Below are 24,136 nucleotides of genomic sequence, written 5' to 3'. Positions count from 1 at the left end.
CGCCCGCACTCGCACCCCACTGTGTTTTTGTGGTCTCTGAACATAATATTTTGTTTTGAAACTAAGGCAACTTGATAATTTCACGCTGATTGCTTCCTTCTTATACATCCGTCACTTGTTTTTGCCCAGTTATGGCGAAAATACTCGCTAAATGGTTCCTCTAGAATTAGTTCGTCTTCTTGATGACGTTGTGCTCGTGCGCATATTTTCCTTGCTCGTTTTTTTACGACTGAAAATCATTCCTTAATTATGTACTTGTAAAACAACCGCGAGATATATTATTTTGTAAGAAAAACTTCCGGAATTATATCTCTTGAATTTTCTCGTACATTTCCTTCCAATCTCCTTTCTCCTTTTGGTGAAACTTTGTTGTATGAGAGTTTTGGTGACAGAACCACGCTTCGCGTTTCGTTTCAAGCTATAATGTTTACTTTGTAATCGTCGCGGTTTTTTGTGGTTATATTGAAGTTAGGGAAACGGCCTTCGTTTTCGCAATCGCCATGACAATTTTCAAAACATTGTGCTTCGAACATGACTGCTATGCATATTAAGCAGTTGAACAATTTCGTGATGCCAGACAAAGACATAGAATTTACAAGCCGAGACATACCGTGATTTCTTAAAATTCACTCGAAATATCATTGCTTATGGCGTAATTGTGTAGAAGGAACATTTGTCAGAAACATGATTGATCGTTGGATCGTAAATCCCTGGTACTTGTTCAATAGAGGAGAACTGTTGTCGACTAAAGAGCGAATTCGATCGAATCTATATTCAGATAAGATGGAATGCATTGCCATAAGATAGATACCTCTGAAAGTGAATTTATTTGACATATAATCATTATAGAATGCTATTTTGGAAACATTGTTTTATTTTGTTGCTCGTTTTGTCGACCTGGACATCCCAATCTGTAGCCGATGATGATAAAGGTTGGTTATATGAAAATACATGTGACAATTATATGTGCAATAACAACATCACGCAGTTATATTAGTTTGCTCGCTCTACATTACAATATACCACGAAAAACTAGAATATTCTTTCCTCGAAGGCAGAAACAGTAGTATTTATTTGATTTTGTCTTTGACTTCATTCATTCACTTGTGTCAATGAAATTGCGCATTTTGTTTACAGATTTGCTAATTTTGTGTTCATAAGTCGAAATCAATTTGCAATCATGTTTACATGAACCCCATTAAAGCGGCGTTTATCATCTTCACGATGGCGTTAAACTGTCTCATCGTGTCGCATTAGCGTTTTCACAACATTTCGGTCTACATTGATTTAGGGAAAGTTTTTCATAAAAAAAACACATCCAAACTGACAGCTTGACCTTCGGGCGTTTTGCGTTCTAAGTAGTTGTGTATAATTAAGCTCTGTGGCGTCTATCCTAACTTAAATAGTCTTGTTATCTAGAAAATATTTTCTGACAAGCACCACAAAATCAAAAAATTCTCACTCTCTGCGCATGGGCATTTTGAGATTTCGGCATTATAGTCTCGCACATGTTTTGATTATAACATCCTTTGTCATTTGAACTTTTGTCAGTTTCGCTCAAATACATTATTTTTACGGCATGCCATTGTCTGCGTGGCTTCATAACTTTGACATGTTTTATTTTTCGTTCATTTGTGTAAAACCGGCGAATAATTATCGTATTTTTCCATTTAACAATGTGTTTTTTGTTTTGTTTCCAAACAACCGGTCATTTAGTTATTTGTCCAGGAAAACGGAAGATGAAATTGATAATGTCGCTACAGTAACCATCAACAACATGAACACAAACATCTTTTTATGGATACTTAGTAAATATTTCACACATATTGTTTTTGTGACATGCTAATCTTGTACAGGAATGAATGTCAGTGACGTGTTCCCTCACCCACTCTCCTTTCCCACGTTAATTTCATAGAAATGTAAAGTGAACTTCTTCCCCTTCTATCGCATGCATTTGGTAAATCGTCATGAGGAATTCGTTAGCTCGAACGGATATATTTTACATCGAGTTTCAAACGAACATTTTGTGGTGAATTGTTTGAACTCGGGAATATCATTACATATATGTCGATGTATATCGTCCTGGCCGTCATAAGAAGGATATGTTTGTAAATGTAGATCGTCCAGGTTCGTATAGTCCTGAGGAAGACTGTTGTTGTTGTTGTTGACTGACGTTTCGACAACCTTAGCGGTAGTCATCTTCAGAGTCAAACGAGGAGTAAACGTCAGGTTAGCCGTATTTGTTATCTGGTTCTTAGATACGGCTAACCTGACGTTTACTCCTCATTTGACTCTGAAGATGACTACCGCTAAGGTTGTCGAAACGTCAGTCAACAACAACAAAAACAATCCTTCTCAGAACTGTACCAATCAGGACGATCTACATTTACAAACATGTAACGATACTCCCGGGTTCAAACCATTTACTTTATAAGAAGGATAGTTGGTATTCTAATTGAGTGACGTCATAACAACCATAGTGGTAGTCATAATAGAGTCAGTTGACTCTATGAAGATGACCAACGACAAGACTGCGCATGTTTGTTGCCAATTGCATAAACCGTCTAATCATACCTACAATCACCATCATTATACCTATAATAACTTACCAAACCTATAATCACCATCACTTTCCCTATGATCACCATACCTACAATCACCATCATTATACCTGTAATAACCTTAACAATACCAATAATCGCCATTGCCATACCTATAATGACCTTTACGATACCTATAATCACTATCATCATAGTCACAATCGGATAATTGTAAGTATGGTAAACGTGATTATAAATATGATGATGATGATATATGTATGGATATATATGGATATATATGGATATATATGGATATATATGGATATGCGATCACCACAAATTTTATTGATGTTGTCTTCATTAAAAATTTGTAGATGATGATAACGCTAAAGACAACTCTGACAAAAAATGTTTTCTTTGGAAGAAAAAAAAATGTCATCTAAACAACAAATGTTCGACATTAAAATCACACGATGTCGCCTGTAAACCACATTGTCTTTCCTCTCCACGAACCACTGTCACTTCAGCCTCCGATGTTTACATTTTCAAGACGATATATGTTTGTCCGACATCGACGACTACACAAAATACACCAAGTATGTCGCTTATTTCAACAACCGCTGATGGCATTGCGGTCGCTAAAACTGGGAAGAATAAGAAGCCACGAAAAACAGTCTGCAAACGTCGAAAATCTTCAACGAAACTGGATGAGAGCGATGAAGAGTCTGGTGACGAGTCTGGTGATTCTCCCGTGAGTTCAGGTCTCCTTTCAACGTCTACCCCGGTCGCAACATCTGTTTCAACATTGATTTCGCCAAGTTACACAGAGCGATCAGTTGTTTTTTCCAGTATATTTTCAAGAACTCCTACACCAAAAATTTCAATTGTGGCGAGTGGAACTTTTCCTATGGCATCTAACCTCTTATCGTCAACAGGTGAATAACTGTGTATTTTTCCTCATTTTTATGTCAGCCTATGATGTTGAATGTTCATATTTCAGACATACTGAGACATCATCAAAAGAACTTCAAAACAATAGGATATTTCCATTTTCTTTTAAATCATTGTCATGTTTTAAGTTCTCATTTTCAAGTGATTGAAAAAATCCTAACACAAAATTTCTCTCGAATTTTTTTTTTGTAGTGACCTCTTACAACGTTGATCGTATGAGTACAAACGTCGACTGTCGCTCCAGTGGTCAAGGCAAGTAAAAATATGACGAATGCATGCAAAATTACTTTCACCGGAAGTGGAGAAAGCCTTCACAGGAAGTGGAAAAAGCCTTCACAGGAAGTGGAGAAAGCCTTCAGAGAAATGTTCAATCCTTCTTTGCCTGTTCTAAAGCCACCATTCGTAAAGCGGTTGCGTAGTCGCTAGCTAGCTCGTATGTTTGGGCTGGCGAGTTGATGTTTTTGTATTCACTCTCTGTAGAAATTATAGATATCTAAAGAAACATTTTTTGCCTTGGAAATAAAACTTGAAATTTACAAGGCACGATCAAACTTTCCCGCTGCCTATGCCATTGTCTTGAAGAAAATACATTCAGATTTTCCCCATTATGTTCGATGCCCAATGAGCATGCGCTGATAATTTATTTTACAATGGCCGCTTGCTTTTTCCTCTTCGTAGATGATGACGATGACAGTGATGATGATGATGATGATGACGATGATGATGATGATGATGATGATGATGATGATGATGATGATGATGATGATGATGATGATGATGATGATCAAAATAAACCAATGAAAAGTGATAGAAATCGCACGATTCATAGTGATGGATCGTCTAAGTCGTTGTCTCGACGAAAACCATGTCATCCCTTGTCATCACGGCGATCCCAGGCCATCTTAAATCACTCGTCCATTACTACGCTCTTTTCTTCATCCGTCGACTCGACTCCCAAGTTTGTCTCAAGTCATTCATCCATTACCTGTTATAGTGAATCGAACACGATCAGTCCTACAAAGACGAAGATGCTTTTTTCTTCATCTACACACTCGACTCCACAGTTAACCTTTGAGCAGTCGTCCACAACTTTTTCATGTAGCGAATGGAACAAGATCAGTCCTACGACGACGAATCTTTTCGTTTCTTCGTCTACTCACTCGACTCAAGGTAAAGTTTTCAATTATTTTTTGATGATGTTTATGTTTCCAACTTCGTATGCAAAAGCACATTTTATCATCAATTTACGATTGAGTTAAGAATTTGAAGTGAGCCGTCGAAATCTATGCCTCGTGTCTGTTGCGCTTCTTTGAAAAGATGGTGGTATTTTTCCATGAAAAAAAGACTTTGCTGTCTTGAATTTTCGTTTGTTTTGCGGATTATTCATTTTGAATATTGGTTTTTGCCTTGTGAGAGCTGTTTTAAAACGATAAGTTATTCCCATGTAGTAGATGATATACCGTTTTTCACTGCTCTTGCATCAGCCCCCATCCCACCTTCGGTTTTTATGTAGTTGTTTCCATTACATAGTGCGTTGTCTCCTAGACAACGTAGCCATGATACCAATTGTCTTACTGGTATAATGACCTGTTTCACAAACAGACATTGAGTTATTTTTTTATTGATTTGTTCATTTCAGGTTGCTGTTCGGGAGGCTTAAGTGGTAATAAGTTCGAGAAAGGAGTTCTGTCTTGGCCAGCCACTCCAGTCGGTAAACGCGCAAACGTCTCTTGCGTCTATAACGACAATGGAAGTGCAATAGCGTATAGATGGTGTTTATTTAATGAGACCTCGGGAAAAAAGCGCTGGGGTGATGTTCACGATGAGGAATGCTCAGTTTTAAAGAAGAAAGCGGTGGCTGAGCTTGTTAAGGTACTTTGTCTTTTAACTTGATACAAGAGATAAGTTAAAAAAAAGTCAAGAAAATTCATAGCTACAGTTCAACATGAGTACGCAATAAAATAAATCGCTTGCAAATTCTGCAGTGGATTTCCTGATCGTCTTTAAGGTAGTAGAGGTTATGGGGTGTATTCATATGCTAGATAATTCTCTATCTTTAGATAAAAGTGACCACGAAGAATGAAAAGGAGATAGCGGTGATGTTTGATTACGCTACATCATTGTCTAAAGCTAATGCAACTGTTGATCTTGTCAAGGATGGTGCAGAACTCCTGGAAATTCTCGTGAAGAATGCCACTAATTTGACCAATGTAAGACCTTCGTTTCCTTATTAAATGAAGTAAATATGTACGCATGATCATGATTGCATACTGATCAATTTTATGTTTGTCGACCGCTGACCGTAATCCTCAACGCATTCAAAACTCATTCTATCACTCCAATGGTTCTATAGATCAGAGAAGATTTGTTGAGTTCGGTAAGCAACGTTATGGATGCAGAGGAAAGTGTTCTGGCGAAAGCAAATGAGGAACATCGATCCACAATGAAGTACGTTGTTTCTTGAATGCTTTATTTTCTAAGAAAGAGAGCCCAGTAATCTGTGACACCTTTCTATTTTTCGCCCTTTGACTAAGCAAAGTTAGCCTAAAAAACAGTTTTCTGCATCGTTAATGGGTTTTTGGATGTTAACTTCGAGAGAAATATGGCAAAGTATTTATCGGGCAACACTACCTGAGTTTTAGGAGTCTTTTCCGCTCATCGCAAAATGCTCTCGCTGCGAGCTTGCGAGTCTGTTCGCGCGATCAAAAAATTTTGTTCAATTAATTTAACTATGCTGCGAGTCATGGTAAGCTCGCTGCGAGTAGCTCGCAGGCACTCGCAGCGAGGTAGCGAGTACGTTTTGCGATGAGTGGAAAGAGCCGTTAGTCAATCATTGTTTTGATGCTCTGTCTTCATAAAAAGTACTAACAGAAACTGATGGTTTAACATTAGAACTGTGTTTTGTTTTGTTTAATCGGGTGCACTGTGCTTGCAATTGACGCAACAAGGTGGACTGGGCGCTGCAAACATGCAATTAATAACTAGAAAATGTTTACTGTGTTTGCACAAGCTTATGCAAACCGAGGAGACTTTTGAGAAAACTCGAGATCAGATCAGTGCAAACTCGTGACTAATGGTTGAGGGTTGCACCTGCTCGAGAGTTCTCACAAACGTTTCCGAGGTTTGCATAAGCCAGTGTAAACACGAAAAACATCTTTTATTCCTTTTATAAAATAACAATAATGCGACACAGACTTAAAACAAACGTTTTTATTTTTCCTCCAACTTTTATTCATGATTCGTTTGCAAATTCTCTTTGATTGATTCAAGTCGATTTGCTCAGCTAATGCAACCTCAGCTATGGATCAATTAGCGCATGCGTCGTATTATGGTTGTATTATAACCTACGTCGACACACTTATCCTACAAGTTTTTCTACAAGTATGTTGGTAATACATGTTTTCATGAACTGTTTTCATTCATATGTTTATATCTCGTGCAGGATGCTGAAGAATGTTGATTTACTATTGGATAATATCAATCTCCGAGGGCAGAAGTTCGTACGCGAGAATTATACGAATTTAGTAGTGGAAGCATGGGATGTAGCGAATACATCAAAGAATCTCACATTCACAAGCGATGGGGATGGTGTTGTGTCATCAGTAAAGCTTCCCGGTTCACTTCTGAAAGGCTTTAAAAAGGAGAAGAGAATAACTTTTGTTAGCTATGCGAACGATAATTTCTTTCCAATGAAAGGCGCTCCCGCAAAGAAGAAGATCATCAACAGTCAAATTGTTTCCTCTAATATCAAGGTATTGTCATTTGGGCATCTTTTAAGACTTATGTGGCATTTTTTTATGGAATTCCTCAAGACATGACGACCTCTTAGTGTATCTTGATGATTACCGTTAGTCTCTTAATGTATATAGAAGTACCCAAGCGTACCCTTCTGACTGAAAGATCGTGCTTTACATTTCGAAAATCTCTTTGATTAAGTTTTTAAAGTTTATATCAAAAGTCGTGGAGATCGTTTTGTCTGGAGCAATCCGTAATATCACTGCTGACATAATTAAACAACCGACCACGTGCCAACTTTTCCTATTTTTGCGCGAGCTTTTATATTACTTATTTTCAACTATTCATTTGTGGAAACCAGGGTACATCAGTGAAGAATCTGTCCGACCCCGTCGTCATCGAATTCAAATTAAAAAATCGTAGCCTCACGGAAAACAGTACGTGTGTCTTCTGGGACTTCGAGGGAGATAATGGTAGTGGATCTTGGTCTGCCAATGGTTGTGTTTACGAGAACTTGGGAGGTGGTCGATCACGCTGTAGTTGCGATCACCTTACGCATTTTGGTATTTTAGTGGTAAGATACTATATTACGTATTGGGAAAGTCTTCAGCAGTAGCTTATCTAAAGATCTTGTTTGTCATGTTCGGTATGATATGCACAACCTTCAATTTTTTCTTGAGTATTTCATTTTTTATGCCTGTCAAATATATATTTAGAAAAATACCAATGATTAGTTGATTGGAATCATTCTATGCGGTAAATTCATCGACAGCTAATACTCGGCACAAGATCATTGATGTTATTATCTCAAGCAAATTGCTCATTTGTATCATTTTATCGTATTTAGGATCTTTCTCCGTTGAATGAACCACCCCCCACTGATCTTCTTATTTTGGAGGCCATCACCTTCACTGGATGTTATTTATCTCTAACTGGTTTGGTCCTTACCTTATTAACCTTATTATCGTTCAAGTATGTTGACCTTAGTGACTTTTATTATAGTTCAAGGATGTTGACCTTGTTAATTGTTTGAGGATGTTGAACTATATTAAACATCCTAGTGCCTGTAGAATTGCAAACATCAATCTTCTTATTTCAGAAAATATCGCCATGGCTTGAGTGGTCAAATCCTTATGAATTTATGTGTTGCTCTGATTTTCTCGCTTCTTGTCTTCGTTGTTGGAATTAAAGAAGAACAAAACGAAACCGTTTGTATTGCTGTGGCGGTTTGCCTGCATTACTTTGTGTTAGTCGCTGTATTGTGGATGGGCATCGAAGCACTTCACATGTTTATCATCATTGTGCTGGACCGCGTTCACGAGGAGTTTGGGAAGAGATTCGTCATCAAATGTGCTGTTGCTGCTTGGGGTAGAAATTATCGCATTATTTGCATTTGTATTATTCTAATTAATGTTCTATTAATATTTCACCAGCATTTGAAAGTAAACAAAGCCAAATCTTCTTTTTCTTTAGGGCTACCTTTGCTTATTGTCCTCACCGCTGCATTAGTCAAAGACGATGATTACAGAAATGAGCGATAGTAGGTGTTAGCTTTTCTATTTTAATGGATCTTGTCTTTTTCTTGAAGCGTTTCTACTTTGAGTATAACACAACGGGAGGCACATATGAAAATCTGCTTAATCCATGGTGCACCATCAAATTGACGTGAACCCGGCTAGACAGAGCATAGCAAAACCTTAAATAATTCAAGTTAACTGAAATCAACCGATATTTTTCATCTGAAAAATTTCATTCAATAAAAACTAATTTGTGCCATTTACCAGAATGGTTTGTTATGGCGCTCGGTAAAAGATCAAAGCTCTTACTTTTTTTTTAATAATATTTTCACAGCTGTCGTGTGCACGGAAATTCATTTTACGTCGCATTTTTGGGACCGACCGTGATTGTTCTTGTATTCAACATTGTAATATTTGTAATGGTAGTCAAAGCGCTGTTGAGCGCTCGCTTTCCAAGCAGCAATCGCCATAAGGAGAGGATCGTGCTTTTTCGTCGTGTGCTCGGAATCGCAACGGTGTTTGGGATCACGTGGATATTTGGTGTACTTGCGATTGGAAATCTAAAACTTGTTTTTCAATATTTATTTTGCATCGCCAACAGCTTTCAAGGATTTGTAATATTTATTGTGTACTGTCTAACGGACAGAAAAGTCCGCGAGAAACTGGTGCGGACTTTGTGCCTTCTACCGGATACAAATCAAAATGACGTGATGACGTCAACAACGACAGCGCGTCCTAACGACTTAAGCGTGATCGAAAGTAATCTATCTGATGGCTCCCGGCAAGGGTTAGGAACATGGCCGATCTCTGGTTCTTTATATCCTGGTGTTATGCCTGGAATGAAGGAAATAAGCCAGTCTTCAAAAAGTCGACCAAGTCTCACGAGAAATACCTTTGGTAGAAAAGATGCATTTGACGAAGAACACGAGTCCGATGTTCATGGTTATATGTTGTATACCCAACCAAGCTACCAGGTAAATGTTGGTCGTGACCGCAATGAGTTATGGGATTATGAACTGAACACGTTTGACCAGCGTTATGACTATTATAATGAGTCCGCTGCCTACATGTCCGTTGATAGTGAATTTTGCGGCGACAAACTTGTCGAATCGACGTTATGTCAGCTTGAACGAAGTGGGGGCGAGTCTTCTTTGCAAAGTGCCAACTCCGTCGTGTTCTTCGACAATGGGAAAAAAGTCGAAGTTCCTAGACGCCCCGAGCTCAACCATGATTATTGTTCTATAGATGAGATAAAAGGAGATCCGTTGTGCATTCAAAGAACATATGGTCCTAGTGTATATGCGAGAAAGAACCATGATCGTCGAGTCTTTAGTTTTCATGAAAAGTCTCTAAATACAACACAAAACTCTGTTAGGAATCCTAATGCTTTGGGAAAGAGGTTTGTTCAGTCAGAGAAAAGGACGAAATCAAGGAGTAACGCTGTTTCTTTTTCAGAGAAACACTTAAAACCTCCCAAGAGCAAAGACGAACGATGGAGTGACGTGCTTCACTCTCCTCGCTTAAAAACTCGTCCTCGACCCACGGGTGTCTCCGAGGGCAGCGAACATAACACATATATGTCACGTGCTAGACACGAGTCACTCAGGAAATTTACTCAAGGTGATGGAGAGAACGCAGGGTTTTCGTTTGACGAGCAAGATGTTGCTCCTGCTTCTACGGTGAGCGTGCAATCGCCGGCTCTGGCCACTGATGACGTAGAAGAAAAATATTACTCGAATTACGATAATGAAATCGGTAAGTGAATTTTATTTCTTTTTGTGGTCACATTGACTGAACCGTGAAACCACGATATGAGATGAAAGGATTTCTTTTATTTCTCCTTATCAGATTTAGAAAACGAGATTTCCGTTAATTTTATCGCTGCCGCCGATTCTAAAAAAGCCAGAGGTTTAGCACTCCGCACTTGTGGAGATGGTCAAAGTGAGCAGAATCTTCAACAAAGCTCTGGATCTAGCACATCAGAAACTTCAGGAAGTTCAGTTGATAGTTCTTTACGATTGAGTGAGTTGCCTTTCGACTCAGGCTTCAGGATCAGGACCGTTGGGTCCCACAGTCAAACCACATTTTCAGATACCGTTAGCACTGATGGTACAGACCGAGTAAGTTACATCACCAATTTTTAAAAATTGTTGCACAATCTGTGCAGGTGCAACAACTGAGAATCGACTTTGCAAGTGAACATGCAAAGTACAAATCTTGCCGTTATTGGTTGTTTACTTGATCATTTTATGACATAGGCACGATAAAAACTCATGATGCGCTATGTGGTCTGTAGGTACATTGTTATCTGTAACATAAGTTTCTTCAAGCTTTCATAAGAAATAGTCGATTACCGGAAGAAAAATTGATGCTTTAGAAAACATGCTATGTAAATACCAGTTAATTGCAAACACTGCGTCCAGTGTGAAGAGGTTTTTGTAGAGAAATTCACCACTGTATAAAATTATTGTTACCCAAGAAATTTACACTAAATATGGAAGTCTTCACAACTGTTGTATTTGTGATCTTTTCGTAAATTGACGTCACTTTTTCTTGACATTTCAAACGTAAGTGCATTTGTCGATATATCTTCTGTCACGTGCACGATTGATGGCTATCTTGCAACGTGTGGACGCACAAAAATTTTTGGGCTCAAAAAGAAAATTCTCATTGTTCGCCCCAATCTTCTTCAAGCTACCCCTTTCTTTACATGTTTGTAAAGAAATTTACTTTACTACCCCTTTCTACCACACAAAATTGAATATTCAAAACGTTATATCATTATACCATCATGTTTTTGGGGGATTATATCAGGTTGAAAGGTCAATTGATTAGGCTTAGAAGAAGTACTCATATTTTCTTTGACAGTTAATTTTAGCCCTGTTTTTATACACATAAACCAATGAATGGCAATTGACTCTCTGGAATTTTACATGAACAAAATCATGTTTGAAAATTTGCCGTGATTTTTTACTAAAAATGGTAAGAAATTGTTATGATACATCCAGTTACAGTGCTACGTCAGTCACGTGTTTAAGAAGGGACTTCGTGATTGGACTGAAATTTTCCCGCTTTTGTCCTCAAAACTCCTTCAAGAGAAAGTTGTCCCAAGAAACAAGAAGACAAACGTTTTCTCGATTTTTGACTGTATTTTTATCTTATTCTTGGGTTCGTATTGCAAGAACCTGTTCTATCTATGAAGAATATTAAGTTGGAGGGAAAAAACAATGTTTTCGAAGGTAAAATTTTAAAGAATATAAATTCTACTCGCATGCTATTTGCCGAACTTTAGTAATTTTATAACAGAAATCATTCCCCCAGACAGTTTTTATCGTATCTGTGGGCATTCAATACTAAGCGGAAGGTTTACCAACTTTCAAATTGTCGAAGAATGGGAAAGCATAATCTTTGGCTTTTGAAATAGGGAAAAGTTCCGAATGTCCAAGTTTTGTTTGCTTTGCGGAAGTACTTATTATATATTCAATATGGCGGATCATATTTACTGATATTGAACAACAACTGCACGCCACCGCCGATATAAATAATTCAAAAGTGCAAAGCATTGCAAGAGTCTTTCTTTTGTAACGACATACTATGGCGGTTACAAGTGCGCTGGTGTTAAAGCTTCTCTCGGAAATTGCCAAAGAGGAAGTAAACGCGGATTTAACCGTCACTATGTCGGCAGCCTCGCAAGGTGCCATCAAAGTTGGTGCTACAACATTGATATCGTCTCTCTTTCTCGGTCCAGTCGGCTTTATAGTCGGTTCTGTTGGTGGTGGTGTGTGGGCATATGCTACGAGCTCAAATTTTAAGCCGTTGCATGCTGTTCTCGAAGAATTGACTAAAGAAGAGAAAAATAGACTTGCACAAGTTGCTTTAAAACATGCAGGAGAGATTGGGTTGGATTTAGGCATGGCGACCTTGTTGACAAGTTCTCCTGAAGCTAGAGCATTTCTTGTTGAAGTTCTGAAACGGCTCGGTTTATCAGTTAAAGATTGACGATAATCAGAGAATTTAGTCTCAACGAAACTCGAATTATACAAAAATAGTGCAATGCCAACTATTCATCGAAAATTCCTGATAAGAAAGTATTTAATTTAATATGTGTTTACTTAGTATATTAAATAATGAGTACCATTCTTGATCCGCGTAATTTTGAAAATCTGTGTTAAATTTTAATTCCTTAAATTCTCTAGAGGTTTTGAATTACGTTGTAACCAAAAGATATATACATGCTAAATTTCGGTCATTATTATCGAAACTTAAAGCCCCTTGCTTGTAGGTGAACGATATACATGCATGCTTGGTGTTATTTATTCCAAAGCCATCATCATTAGTGTTATTGTCAATTGTTTTTCTACTTAATCCCCCAAAATATGCATAACCGAAAACTATGTCACAGTATGTTCGGTGTGTGATCCTGTAGCGTGAACGGCGTAAATATATTATATGACACACCGACTGGTGTAAATATCCTGCCTTGTCATATTCACCATCTTAATTTTACTTCCATCATCGTAAGGATTATAAAATTGTTAAGGAGATTAAAAGATACAATCATATTAATGCAAATATTGCGAAGATTTCCTGTAATAATAATATTTATAACGATAACACCATTACAGTGGGGAAGTTGGTTCATCTTGCCCTTTTTTTTGCGATGCGCCTAAAGTTTTCTCGATATTGAAAAAGCTGATATTCTAGTAACTTTTTATGGTTGTACTTGAAATATAGAAATAATGAAACACAAGGATATGTATAGCTAGACGTCGAAAAAATAATTTGGCTTACAATCGACGATTTAAAATAGATAAATCAATGTGATTTATTACCTGTCTTTTTCATGTGTTATTTTGATATATTTAACTTCTTACAGAAAAAAGGCTTTGCAGTTAGCTTCACTATACAGGGCAATATGATTGAATTAATAATATGTAGAAACGAATCTATGATTTCCTTAAACTCTGAAAAACGATAATTGGGTTAACAATATGTAATTTTATACACTGTATCTTGTTCACATATTTGTCTCGTCGATGTCTACGTATATCGTATTGCATCGTTTTTCATAGTTTGAAAGAAATTTAGCAGCGTGTGTAGTGATCGCGTTTTTGGTTAAATAAGATTAGGTTGCTGTCTAAATTTTCACGCTTCTTTAATGTAAATCTTCACGCAATTTCCGTAGAATTGTTATCATATATCTTGGAAAGTAGTGCGATGCAATCATTGAGAAGCACTTACATGCATAATCTGGTTCTCGTTGTCATTTCTTATTTTGTCCGTGAAGTATAACACAACACGATCATTTCATCTGTTTGCTGGTTATTCCTAAAATGGCAATTAAGGTAAACATTCAGATCCATCCATTTTTATTGTCTGTTCGCGACAAGTCGTAAATTAATCCTTTGTTTTTCTTACCATTGATCAATTAACTGTCGTACAAAATGTGTTCGTAAAATAAACTGGCAGCTTTCATCATTGGTGATTCTCCGTATTTCAAAACTTTCAAGTATGCGTGCGTGATTCAGGTACATTTAAGTGCGGAGAAACGTGCACACACTCACGGCAACCTTCTGTAAAGCTTCATTTATTACTCATTCATTTATTTAATCCGTGTTTTTTACAAATGGAATGTACCATTTTACGTTGTTGTGAGATTTCTTATTATATTTTTTGTCGAGTTTTTGTTTTAAGTTTTTAACAGTTTTCACGTTGGCCATCGCAAGCCATGTACTTTTATAGTTACCAGTAATTGCTGACAGAACAGCCGACTTAAATCCACATGACTGACTTGTTTCGCAGAAAAGCTGACTCAAATCGACAAACTGATTTGTTTCATGGAAGAGCAGACTTAAAACCACTAACTTCAATGAAGAACAGACTTCGGTCCATATACATACTTGTATAACTAGAGAGCAGGCATAACTAATCCCACGCTGACTTGCCATCAGAGAAGGGTCAGACTCACTGCATTCGCAAACTTTCTTCTGTCACAAAATTCCAAAACTTGATTTTTAAGAAAAGTAAAATTCACGCAATGAACGTTGATTTTAAGAACCTTGCATTCATTTAAACATCTCACCATGTTATGTACATTTTATGTACTCTAATTTTTGAATTCATTTTCGTAAAAAGCACTGAAGGCTTATTGCAAAAAATTACAGCGAGCAACTTATTAAAATTAGCAGAGCTTGTCATTTCAACACGAGAACAACCTTGCAATATATTAAGAATAAAAAATTCTTTCAATTTTATTTATTCGATACATAAAAAAGTAATAATGAAAAACTCAATCTGTATTATGATGTGTTTCTGCACCATTATCGAGTTTACTGTTGAGGCATGACTGACTTGTATAGAAATAATCCCCATAATTGTACGTATGTGTACCTATATATACTGATGTGAAATAATGTACACCTGTTTATAAGTATTGTAGCATAGTTATATAAATTTATGTTAAAGATGTGTGTGTGTGTGTGTGTGAATGCACAAACGATGGTACATGCTATTTTGCATCAAATGTTATTTTGTATTCGAAAACACCATCTATCGAGAGATAGTACAAGTAATTATAGGAATGGTTTTTTTAACATAACACTCTGTCGTTAACATTTTTTTTAATCTGGCATAGTAGACATTGTGACCTATGTCTTGGCATTAACCGACATAGTTAAAATAGTTTTAAATCATACGACATATTTGGAAATGTAACATTATAGATGCTGACTATTACAGATGTGCCCTGTTGAACGTCTTGTTTGCATTTATTATGAAAACAATGAATCTTGGTTGATAATTTGATAAAATACTCACATTATAGATGTATATATGATTTACATGTCCAGCATGCATGAATAGAATGAGCTCTTATTAGGACTAGTTATCTTTTGTGGAACACTACGATGCACAAAGATACACGTTTTGGTTATGACATCAACTATGATACACAAAGATACACGTTTTTGCAGTGATATCAACTATGATACACCTGTGTGATATCGTTCAACAATCATATAGAAATCAAAGAACAATAGTGGAATAAAAATCATCAGTCTGGCGATTGCGTGAAGCAGCGACGTGCAAACGTAATATTTCGTCGGGTATAATTCACGTTTGTGATCAACACTAAGTCTCAACTGGACAACCGTTGACAGGAGAGCGTAAATCCATCCTGCAGTTTCCGCCCACTCGTTTTGTTCGAAAATTTCATGTTTTTCCCGTCGATGATGTTGACGCACGAAATATCATTAATGACTAGTGTTGTGTTGTGATAAACAAAATTTTTCACGAGCGAAAGCATTTTAATGCATCGCGGGCGTTAAAACTATCACTTTTTCTTCTGAATAAAATAATAGAGTAGATCAATTAAAAAAAGACATGCAGTCATGCACTGATAGTTGGTTCATGCCTTGCTGTTTCTCCAATAGACATATATCACCAGTCTGATTATCATTGCACTTGCAGTTCGATCGATACTGCTTGATTTCAGATGATCTGTTCAGTATTTTTGTACATGTCTGTGGAAATGCTTATTTAACTTCAAAAACGTTACAACAGAGTTAACTTTTTATCGATAAAAAAACATTCCTTATGTAAAGCTCGCTTTTATCGGCATCATTAAAGATTATTTTTATTCAATTTGTGGGAATGCCGAGCATGCAAAGAATAGGTCATTTTCTAAATATTGATATGTTCCCTAACAAAGAGTATCGGCAAAGAAACTTGACTTTGTTTTCAACCGCAAGAGTTTCATTGTGCTTGTCGTTTTAATGTTACTGATTTCATTTAATAAATCTTAAAAGAAACTCTACGTATGAAGTTGAAATATTAGTAAGTTTACTTTGTATGCTCGTGTTATGAATGCATATACGGGCGTGAGTTTGGCGTTGAAGCAAACAGCTGTGCTACTTTTGAAAACCTTTCACGCAAAAAGAATTCAATAAAACATTTGATGGGAGTTTTGAAAAGATAATGACCTAATAATCAAACTGTTATGCGATACGAAGTCTTCTACTGTGTTGCTGTGAAAATGCCATATTTTAATTGAGAACACATTTTTAACTAAATTTTACAACTTATGGTAAAGTTTGCAAGTATTGTCGAGGTCAGGAATTACTCAATTTTCTTCAACTTGACGTAATTCATGCATGCTACAAATATACTTGATGGATTTTCGTCGTGTTCACTCATTAAATATGGATGTTTGGACAAACTTTAAATATAAACACAAATGACTTCCGCCATTGGCAATCTTCCACGTTCATCACGTGCTTACCTGTGTGAAAGTGATCAATTAGTGTTGTTTTTGATCTCACCTCCATCTTGCGTGCAACATAAGAAAAATGACGTAAATGTATTCGCATCGTTGAATGAAGATGACAGACGCCTGTATGTTTTTTTGAATTATTAAAAAACTTCACTTAAATATATAGGAGATGAAGGAAAGAAAAGCTCAGTTGGCATCGAAACTTACGACGAAACTGCATCTTCAATCACATTGATATCATATAAACTATCAACTGCAGCAAAAGGTGAGAATGTGTTAGTTATTATGCCCGGTTTTTACAAAATCCGGATAAAGTTATCTCTAGACGGCGAGCTCTTGAAAAATAACGGAAACATTTTCTTTGATAAAAGTATAAACATAGGAATCAGCGCTCTTTTCCTGTGATTTTGAAATTTTCAACCATCTCTGGATGTTTTCCGAAGTGTGTAACAATGAAAAAATCGCGAATTCGTTTATGCTTTATCTGTCATTTATATGAACGTATAAGGCAAATAAAAAAAATACATATTTAAAGTAATGATTTGCCAACGTATTGTTTGTACTAATGGTAAAATGAAAGAAATAAAATTTCATGCAGAAGACCTAGCTGAAGCATTTGGCCATGGGGTTTGACTTTCCCCTCATTTCATCTTCTGTTCCATCACTTTGGCAATCGATGCCGCTATGTAATCATGCACAAAAATCACCAAAAACTACAACTTCATCCCGACAAGACTGTTTCGTGATTTCTCCCTCTTCAGGGGATTTTGATAATAAAAAAATCCTCTGAAGAGTGAGAAAACACGAAACAGTCTTGTCGAGATGAAATTTGTAGTTTTTGGTGATCTTTTCGCTACCTTTACTTATACATACATTGTCAATGAATGGATTACCAATCTGTAAACTTATATGATATATTATCACGTGTTTAGAGTGTTGAAGCTGGTTTATGTAGTTTACGTACTTGCGTCTAAAAAAGCCACATGTTAGTGCAACACTTTTTCTACCTTCATCAAGCTATATATCTTTTATTCATAAATGTACCATACTTTCCATGCGTCATAATGTACATTTTGTACCTTCTTGTACCAATAGTGTACACATTAATTTGCGTGTCTTGCATCCATATGCTCCTCTTGTTGGTTTTGATTAAAATGTTTGTCAAGAACGCCTCCACACTTCATTTTCTACCATACTGACAAACGCAGCGTGCTGTTTTCGTTCAACAAATTATCAACGGCGCATATAGACTTTTTTTACAAAGAATGCTTTAGGGCATTTGGAAATCTTGTTTTATTTATTCTATACAGGCTAAATGTATATCCGAATATAAGGTTACCCAAAGGATTAGACTTGACTTGAGACATTGTTAAATGACAACTCAGCGCCGCCATTAGATTATTATAGCTGTAGATTTATAGCGATTACCAAAAATATGTTTTGCCTGACGAGAAAAAAGTACAGCTTCCTTTTTTGTCTATGAATGTAATTTAATGCATTATGTCATTAATGATTAATGATTGAGGCAATGACGACAATTCAAACTTACAATCAGTTTTTCGTATGTGTGTTGTCATTGCTAAAGCTTTTACTTTCAAAATAGAAAAACATTGAAAATCACTGCATTTCTAATCTTCTTGTGAGGGCATGCAATAATTTTGATTTCCGCGAAAACGCCACAGAGATTTGCTAAACAGCTTTTTGCTTAAAAAATTTCCACTTGTTGAGAAACTTTACCCCATTAAGTCTGAAAATTACCAGAAGATTCGAAGTAATATAATAAAATCGACTGTTGAAAAAAACCCGACCAGTTTATCGACTAAAGATCTTCGATCAACTGGTCCCCGAAGCTTTCAAAACTTTACACGAATCACGTGTCACGACACGCATACCTGTTATTTCCATGTCTAAATAGTAAGATTTTAAGTAATGCGACCATTAGTTCCCAAGTTATTGCGTAAGGTGTCACTTCTCATATACGGTGTTGATGGCTGCGAGGAGTGAATGAAGTTGTTCTTTCAATTCTTCTCTTTGGTTATATTTTTCAGCGATTGGTGTTTTGGACGTTGTGGCAGGACTCCTTGACGCCCTATTGGCGCAACTACGCTGTCAAGCAGCGAGGGTTTGTGGGTGATCTAAGAAATTTATCATCGCCTTGAAGTTACGCCAAGCCTACGCTGAAAAGAAATAGTTCACTTGCTACACACAAGCACACTTGAAAATCCTAGTTTTTGGTTGAAGTCTTCAAGTATTTGTGGACGGACGCTTATCTTTGCCGGATAATTTGATCAATAAACGCCATCCTGTTGAGTTACAATTGGCTATCAAGAGACGCTGATAGTGGTCAATTTTCTATTTAAAAACTTGAATTTCAAGAGATAAGTCTTAATTAAACAGAACAGAACATATTGGCGGATTGGCCGAAATCATGTCGAACAATACAAATAATACAAATAATACGTCAGTACTGAACGAAGTGCCAGAAGGACTGCGTATTGTTGTAATATTTCTATCCGTTTTTATCATGATCATGGGTAAGTGAGTTTTCTTGCTGTCTTATTTTAATGTATTTTACATGCTTCTATTGCGTGACAAAACTTGATGCGTAAAATATTTATTTTTCCACTTGATGTGATGTTGAATACGTTTTCGCTGTGTCATCAGTGAATCATCAATAAGGATTTTAGGAACATGTTATAGCAACGACGCATAACAAAGATTTTCATATTCATATATGGTTTGATGGTCAGGTCTTTATCTAAAGCTGTTTATGCTATGATATTATATGCGTCGTTCTATTTTTCTTTTTTTAAACTGTTTTCGGTCTTATAAGGTCAGAGGTTTGAACTGGAATTATATATCGTTTTTCTGTTTCTGCGTATTTAAATAAGTACTTTAATACCAAGCGCTTTTCATGAATTTTTTTCTTCCCAGGATAAAATATGAAAAATGACTAAACAGGGATAATCTAAATCACATTATGTAAATAAAAGAAGTTGAATTTGGCGCATATGTGCGAATCAGGCAGCGCGCTTGATGTAAACTAAATCTTATGGTGCTCAGATGTTTAAATTCTTTACTCATGATTGTTCTTTTGCTTTTTATTTCTAAAATAAAAAGAGTAAAGTACAAAAGTATACCAGTATGGAAAGGTTTCTAAATGTTGACATATAATTTTCACCACAAGAACACAACAAATGCAATAAAATATTGTTCACATGTGGTTTATATTCGTCAATAACAATACGTGTTACAACTGACTATTATCTTTGTGGTTATCTTTGAAATGCTTTTAAACATATCAACAAGATCATCAAAGTAGATTTGTTGGCCGCGAGCCTTTGTCATTTAACGTTTGATACGTTGTATACGCGCACTTTATTCAAGATAATTGTGTATTTTAATTTAAGGATAGTTGCGTGTGTGTTACCGATTGTGTGAGATTTTTAACAGCTTACAACACACGAAAAATGTTCTTTTACCGCAATCGCGTTTTTTCTTGAGAAAATAAGGAAATTGCCTTTGCGTTGCCATTCTGCATTTGGCATCTCCCACTGCGAGTTGAGTGGCTCGACTTATTCTTTTACTATCATGCGGCCATGCGAGTGTCAAGTACATGAATATTACTAAATAACGTCGTGACCAGCACTTGTTTTTTAACCAACTGTTTCTTCTTCGAACATTTAGCAAACGTACTATGTTAATTGCTTTGTTGGTTTCTGAACAATTTATTGGTGGTTGAATGAATCGAAGAATACTCCTGTCTGCTGAGGTCAATTGCATTAAGATCGGATAACGCCATATGCTGCAAAATTTCGTCATTCTTTAAAATTCTCTTATAAAAGGCCAAAGGATGCGATCTCAATTAGAAAATTAAAGAAAAAAAGATAAAAAGACATGAAACAAAGTTTCATTCTCATTCTCTCATAGAAAATATACTCAGTTTTAGTCTTTGTCCGAGGGACAGCTCAGGCAATCAGCCGCAGGAGTTTTCTTCAAAACTTCAGCTCGAAATTCACAGAAATCTCGCCGACAAAGGTGGCCAAAGATGGGATTGAACTTTTACCGTGATCTTCATCTAATTTTAAAGGGGGAAGCTTCGATTTAAATCACTTTGATCTTATTACAAAATCAAATTAAAAATCGTAGCAGTGCCGCCAATATTGATAAAATAAACTATGCAGTTTATTTTATTAAATTTTCCATGTGCAAGTACACTTCGTTTCGGTTAGCAGTATTTTCACTTGTAGTTTATATGCGTTACTTATTTTACAAGTTTGCCATCTTAGAATATTTTTTATTTCCGTTTTCTCTTCCATGCGAGATTTATGTAGCAATTTCGAGCTTGTTTATATTTAATCATAATTCGTGATGTGAGTTCAGGAAATGCCTACTCTTCCTTGGTGAACCAATTCCGAGTTTACCTTCCCTCAAGTATGTTTTTTATCACCTGTGGTTGGTGTGTATAATTCATGTCTTTACTCGTTTTAGGAATCTTCGGCAATGCACTGGTGTGTATTCTGGTTTATCAAAACCGCAAAATGAGAACAGCGATGAATTTTTTCCTTGTCAACTTGGCGATTAGTGATGGTTTGATTTGCTTATTTAATATTCCAGTTACACTGATCTATAATGAATTCAAATTTTGGCCGTTTGGCAAGATTCTTTGCAAGACACTACCAGGTAAATGTAGCTAATTTTAAACGACTGTACTTCACAAATGGCTTCGACAAAAATATTTTATACAACTGACTTCTTTTATAGCTCTAAGCCAAGTACTGCTTGCAGCTGCCGCTGGTTCCTTAGTCGCCGTATCATGGGAGCGATTTAAGTGGATTGTGCTGACATTTAATGAAAAAATGTCTTTAAATCAGGCGAAGATGATCATTATCATAATCTGGTTGATAGGCTTGCTAAACGGCCTACCGGTTTTTGGCGCAATGCGTTTACAATTTGCTGGATTCTCCAGCTGCAGCGAGGTTTATCCGGCAATGATTTACAAACAGGTGTACACTGTTGTCAGTTTTGTTCTGTTCTATTTGTTACCTGTCCTGTTCATTACGCCACTCTACATCATGATGATCATGAAATTAAGACAAAAAACTGACACTAGCGTGCAGTTGTCAAAAGTTGACTTGAAAAGAAGAAAAGCGGCTTTAAAGATGCTGCTCGTTGTTGTCGTAACGTACGCCGTTTGTCTTTTGCCTAACTACATTCTCTTCATTTTATTGGATTTTAAACACGGTAAGGCTCTTATCGTTTTGTATGAGTTTCAAATTACGAATTAACTTGTCCTCAAACATTTTGTGTTTCTCAATGATAGATATGAAACCATAAACATAGTTTGTCATTATATGCATTATTATTCTTTAGTGAACGTTACATCGTCGTTTATGATCACATTGAACATCACAACATTGCTTCTGTGGGCCAATTCCATGATCAACCCAATAATATATTGCGCTCAAAGTGGAGACTATGCCCGAGGCTTTATTAGAATCATTTGCTGTGGATCGCTCAGGAGTAGACTGATGTTACGTATTCGACGAACACGTGGGCAGTCGTTTGGTTCTTGTGACCAAACTACAGGAGCATCGCAGTACGAACGCGTGCAACAAGGTGCAAGTAGTAGCAACAGCAGCTGCTAAATACAAATAATATTATTTTGTAGGAGCGTCGGTGCATGGCTTGTTTTTGAACAAATAGCAGCTCAATGTAGATCGCTGTCGTTCATTGTCTACTCCACTTACAACTGAAGACCGTGTGACGTAGAAATGTCTTATAAATGGTAACCACATTTTGCTCCATCGTTTTTTTGTGAAAATACCGAAGTAAAAAGCAAATGCTTGGTATATTTTTGCATTTCGATGGTTTGTAGTTTCTAAAATGAATGTTTCATCTTTACTCATGGGAGTTTGATGTAGAAGTTTAAAATAAGAGGTAATGTTTACTTAACGTCTGCATTTTTTACCATCATCCATGCATTGACATCACCACTTTTTGGAATCAATCATTTTTCCTTGTGACTATGTACGCTGTGATTTTTGTAAGGAAGCAGAAGTCCTTTAAAATCGAAATGATTTTAGTAAAGGAGCTTTTTCCCAATAGATATACTATAGCTAACTAATGAAACTTATATATACATGAAAAAATATGTATGCTTATTGTAACTAACTTAACTTTGATATGGTTATGTCATAAGTTTAAATTTTAACTGCAGTTGCGACTTGTGAATGATGCTGAAAACAAAGAAAATACTGGAGGTAGAATTCTTTGAGATTTTATTGAATTGTTTCGTTAATGGCTTTAACTGTTGCCTGCTTTCTCAGACGTGGTTTTCTTAGCTTGTAGTTTCCTTTAGTTGTCCAAATAATTTTCGTCTTTGGGTTGTAATTAGTGGTGACAAAACCATTAACAAAGTCAACCAACTACCAATTTCGAAATTTGGTTTAACTTCTGTTACACAACAACTATCACATTATCCAATCAATACAGACAGCAATCTCCTGTTGTCTGAATTGATGTACATTTTTCTCTGTAGAGTGTTTGCTTGTGACTCCAAAGCGGCCATGTTGGGTGGTTACATCAGAGTACCGATGCTCAACACAGCATGAAATTCACATAAATTCTATTCATTATATGAAATCCCCCCTCTCCAAACATGGCAACCGATGAAAACACTCTATTCTGGTCTCTGATTTGCATGTCATGCAACCGAAAGAGAGGCACATTAGAACAATTAGTGTATTGGTTGAACTCACAGATGAACAATAGCGCTTTTCGATCAACAATAGTGTGATGAAAGAACTTTCAAAAGAACACATTTTATTATAAATTCTGTCAAGTGACAATCGCTGGGATGAAACAAAACTGATTATGTAAAATAATAATGATAGAGCATTTTCACAGCAGCAAATCCATTATTTTGAAAAAAATTTTCAACAAGAATAATCATAAATGCTGATTATGCGGTCATATGGGACTCATCTGTGTTCATTATGTTTACATAAATTAAGCACAAAACATTAAAGCATAAAAGTGCGATATTAAAAACAACATTACAGCAAGTACAATGTTAGGGCAGGCGACAAATCGAACTACACAAGAAAAGGAAAAGATTAACC

General features: G+C 36.3%; 3 protein-coding genes across 5 annotated transcripts; all 3 read left to right on the top strand.

Moving 5' to 3' along the window:
• The first annotated feature begins 4,227 nt into the window (after nt 1–4,227).
• LOC124452487 (adhesion G protein-coupled receptor L3-like) lies at nt 4,228–11,253 on the top strand. The gene is made up of 11 exons (XM_047003047.1): nt 4,228–4,661; nt 5,131–5,363; nt 5,552–5,701; nt 5,845–5,939; nt 6,934–7,243; nt 7,588–7,800; nt 8,074–8,198; nt 8,326–8,594; nt 8,700–8,766; nt 9,078–10,498; nt 10,592–11,253. The coding sequence occupies exons 1-11, from the start codon at nt 4,289–4,291 to the stop codon at nt 10,885–10,887; spliced, it is 3,552 nt and encodes a 1,183-aa protein (XP_046859003.1). The 5' UTR covers nt 4,228–4,288; the 3' UTR covers nt 10,888–11,253.
• A 653-nt stretch (nt 11,254–11,906) lies between these two features.
• Nucleotides 11,907–23,281, top strand: LOC124452569 (neuropeptide FF receptor 1-like). 3 transcript variants are annotated; one of them, XM_047003147.1, is made up of 6 exons: nt 11,907–11,982; nt 17,179–17,277; nt 19,061–19,546; nt 21,504–21,695; nt 21,777–22,256; nt 22,386–23,281. In XM_047003147.1, exons 3-6 carry the CDS (start codon nt 19,441–19,443, stop codon nt 22,658–22,660), a joined length of 1,053 nt encoding a protein of 350 aa, XP_046859103.1. In that variant the 5' UTR covers nt 11,907–11,982; nt 17,179–17,277; nt 19,061–19,440; the 3' UTR covers nt 22,661–23,281. The 3 variants fall into 3 exon arrangements, with proteins under 3 accessions (XP_046859103.1, XP_046859095.1, XP_046859111.1); XM_047003139.1 differs by lacking the exon at nt 11,907–11,982 and adding an exon at nt 13,789–14,088; XM_047003155.1 differs by lacking the exons at nt 11,907–11,982; nt 17,179–17,277 and adding an exon at nt 18,839–18,926.
• On the top strand, nt 12,271–12,896 carry LOC124452586 (protein C19orf12 homolog). The gene has a single exon (XM_047003166.1). It carries the CDS (start codon nt 12,338–12,340, stop codon nt 12,740–12,742), a length of 405 nt encoding a protein of 134 aa, XP_046859122.1. The 5' UTR covers nt 12,271–12,337; the 3' UTR covers nt 12,743–12,896.
• Nucleotides 23,282–24,136: the final 855 nt, after the last annotated feature.

Source organism: Xenia sp. Carnegie-2017, unplaced genomic scaffold, assembly GCF_021976095.1.
Source record: "Xenia sp. Carnegie-2017 unplaced genomic scaffold, XeniaSp_v1 HiC_scaffold_13, whole genome shotgun sequence".
NCBI classification, from domain to species: domain Eukaryota; kingdom Metazoa; phylum Cnidaria; class Anthozoa; order Malacalcyonacea; family Xeniidae; genus Xenia; species Xenia sp. Carnegie-2017.
This window is presented reverse-complemented; position numbering and strand designations above follow the sequence as displayed.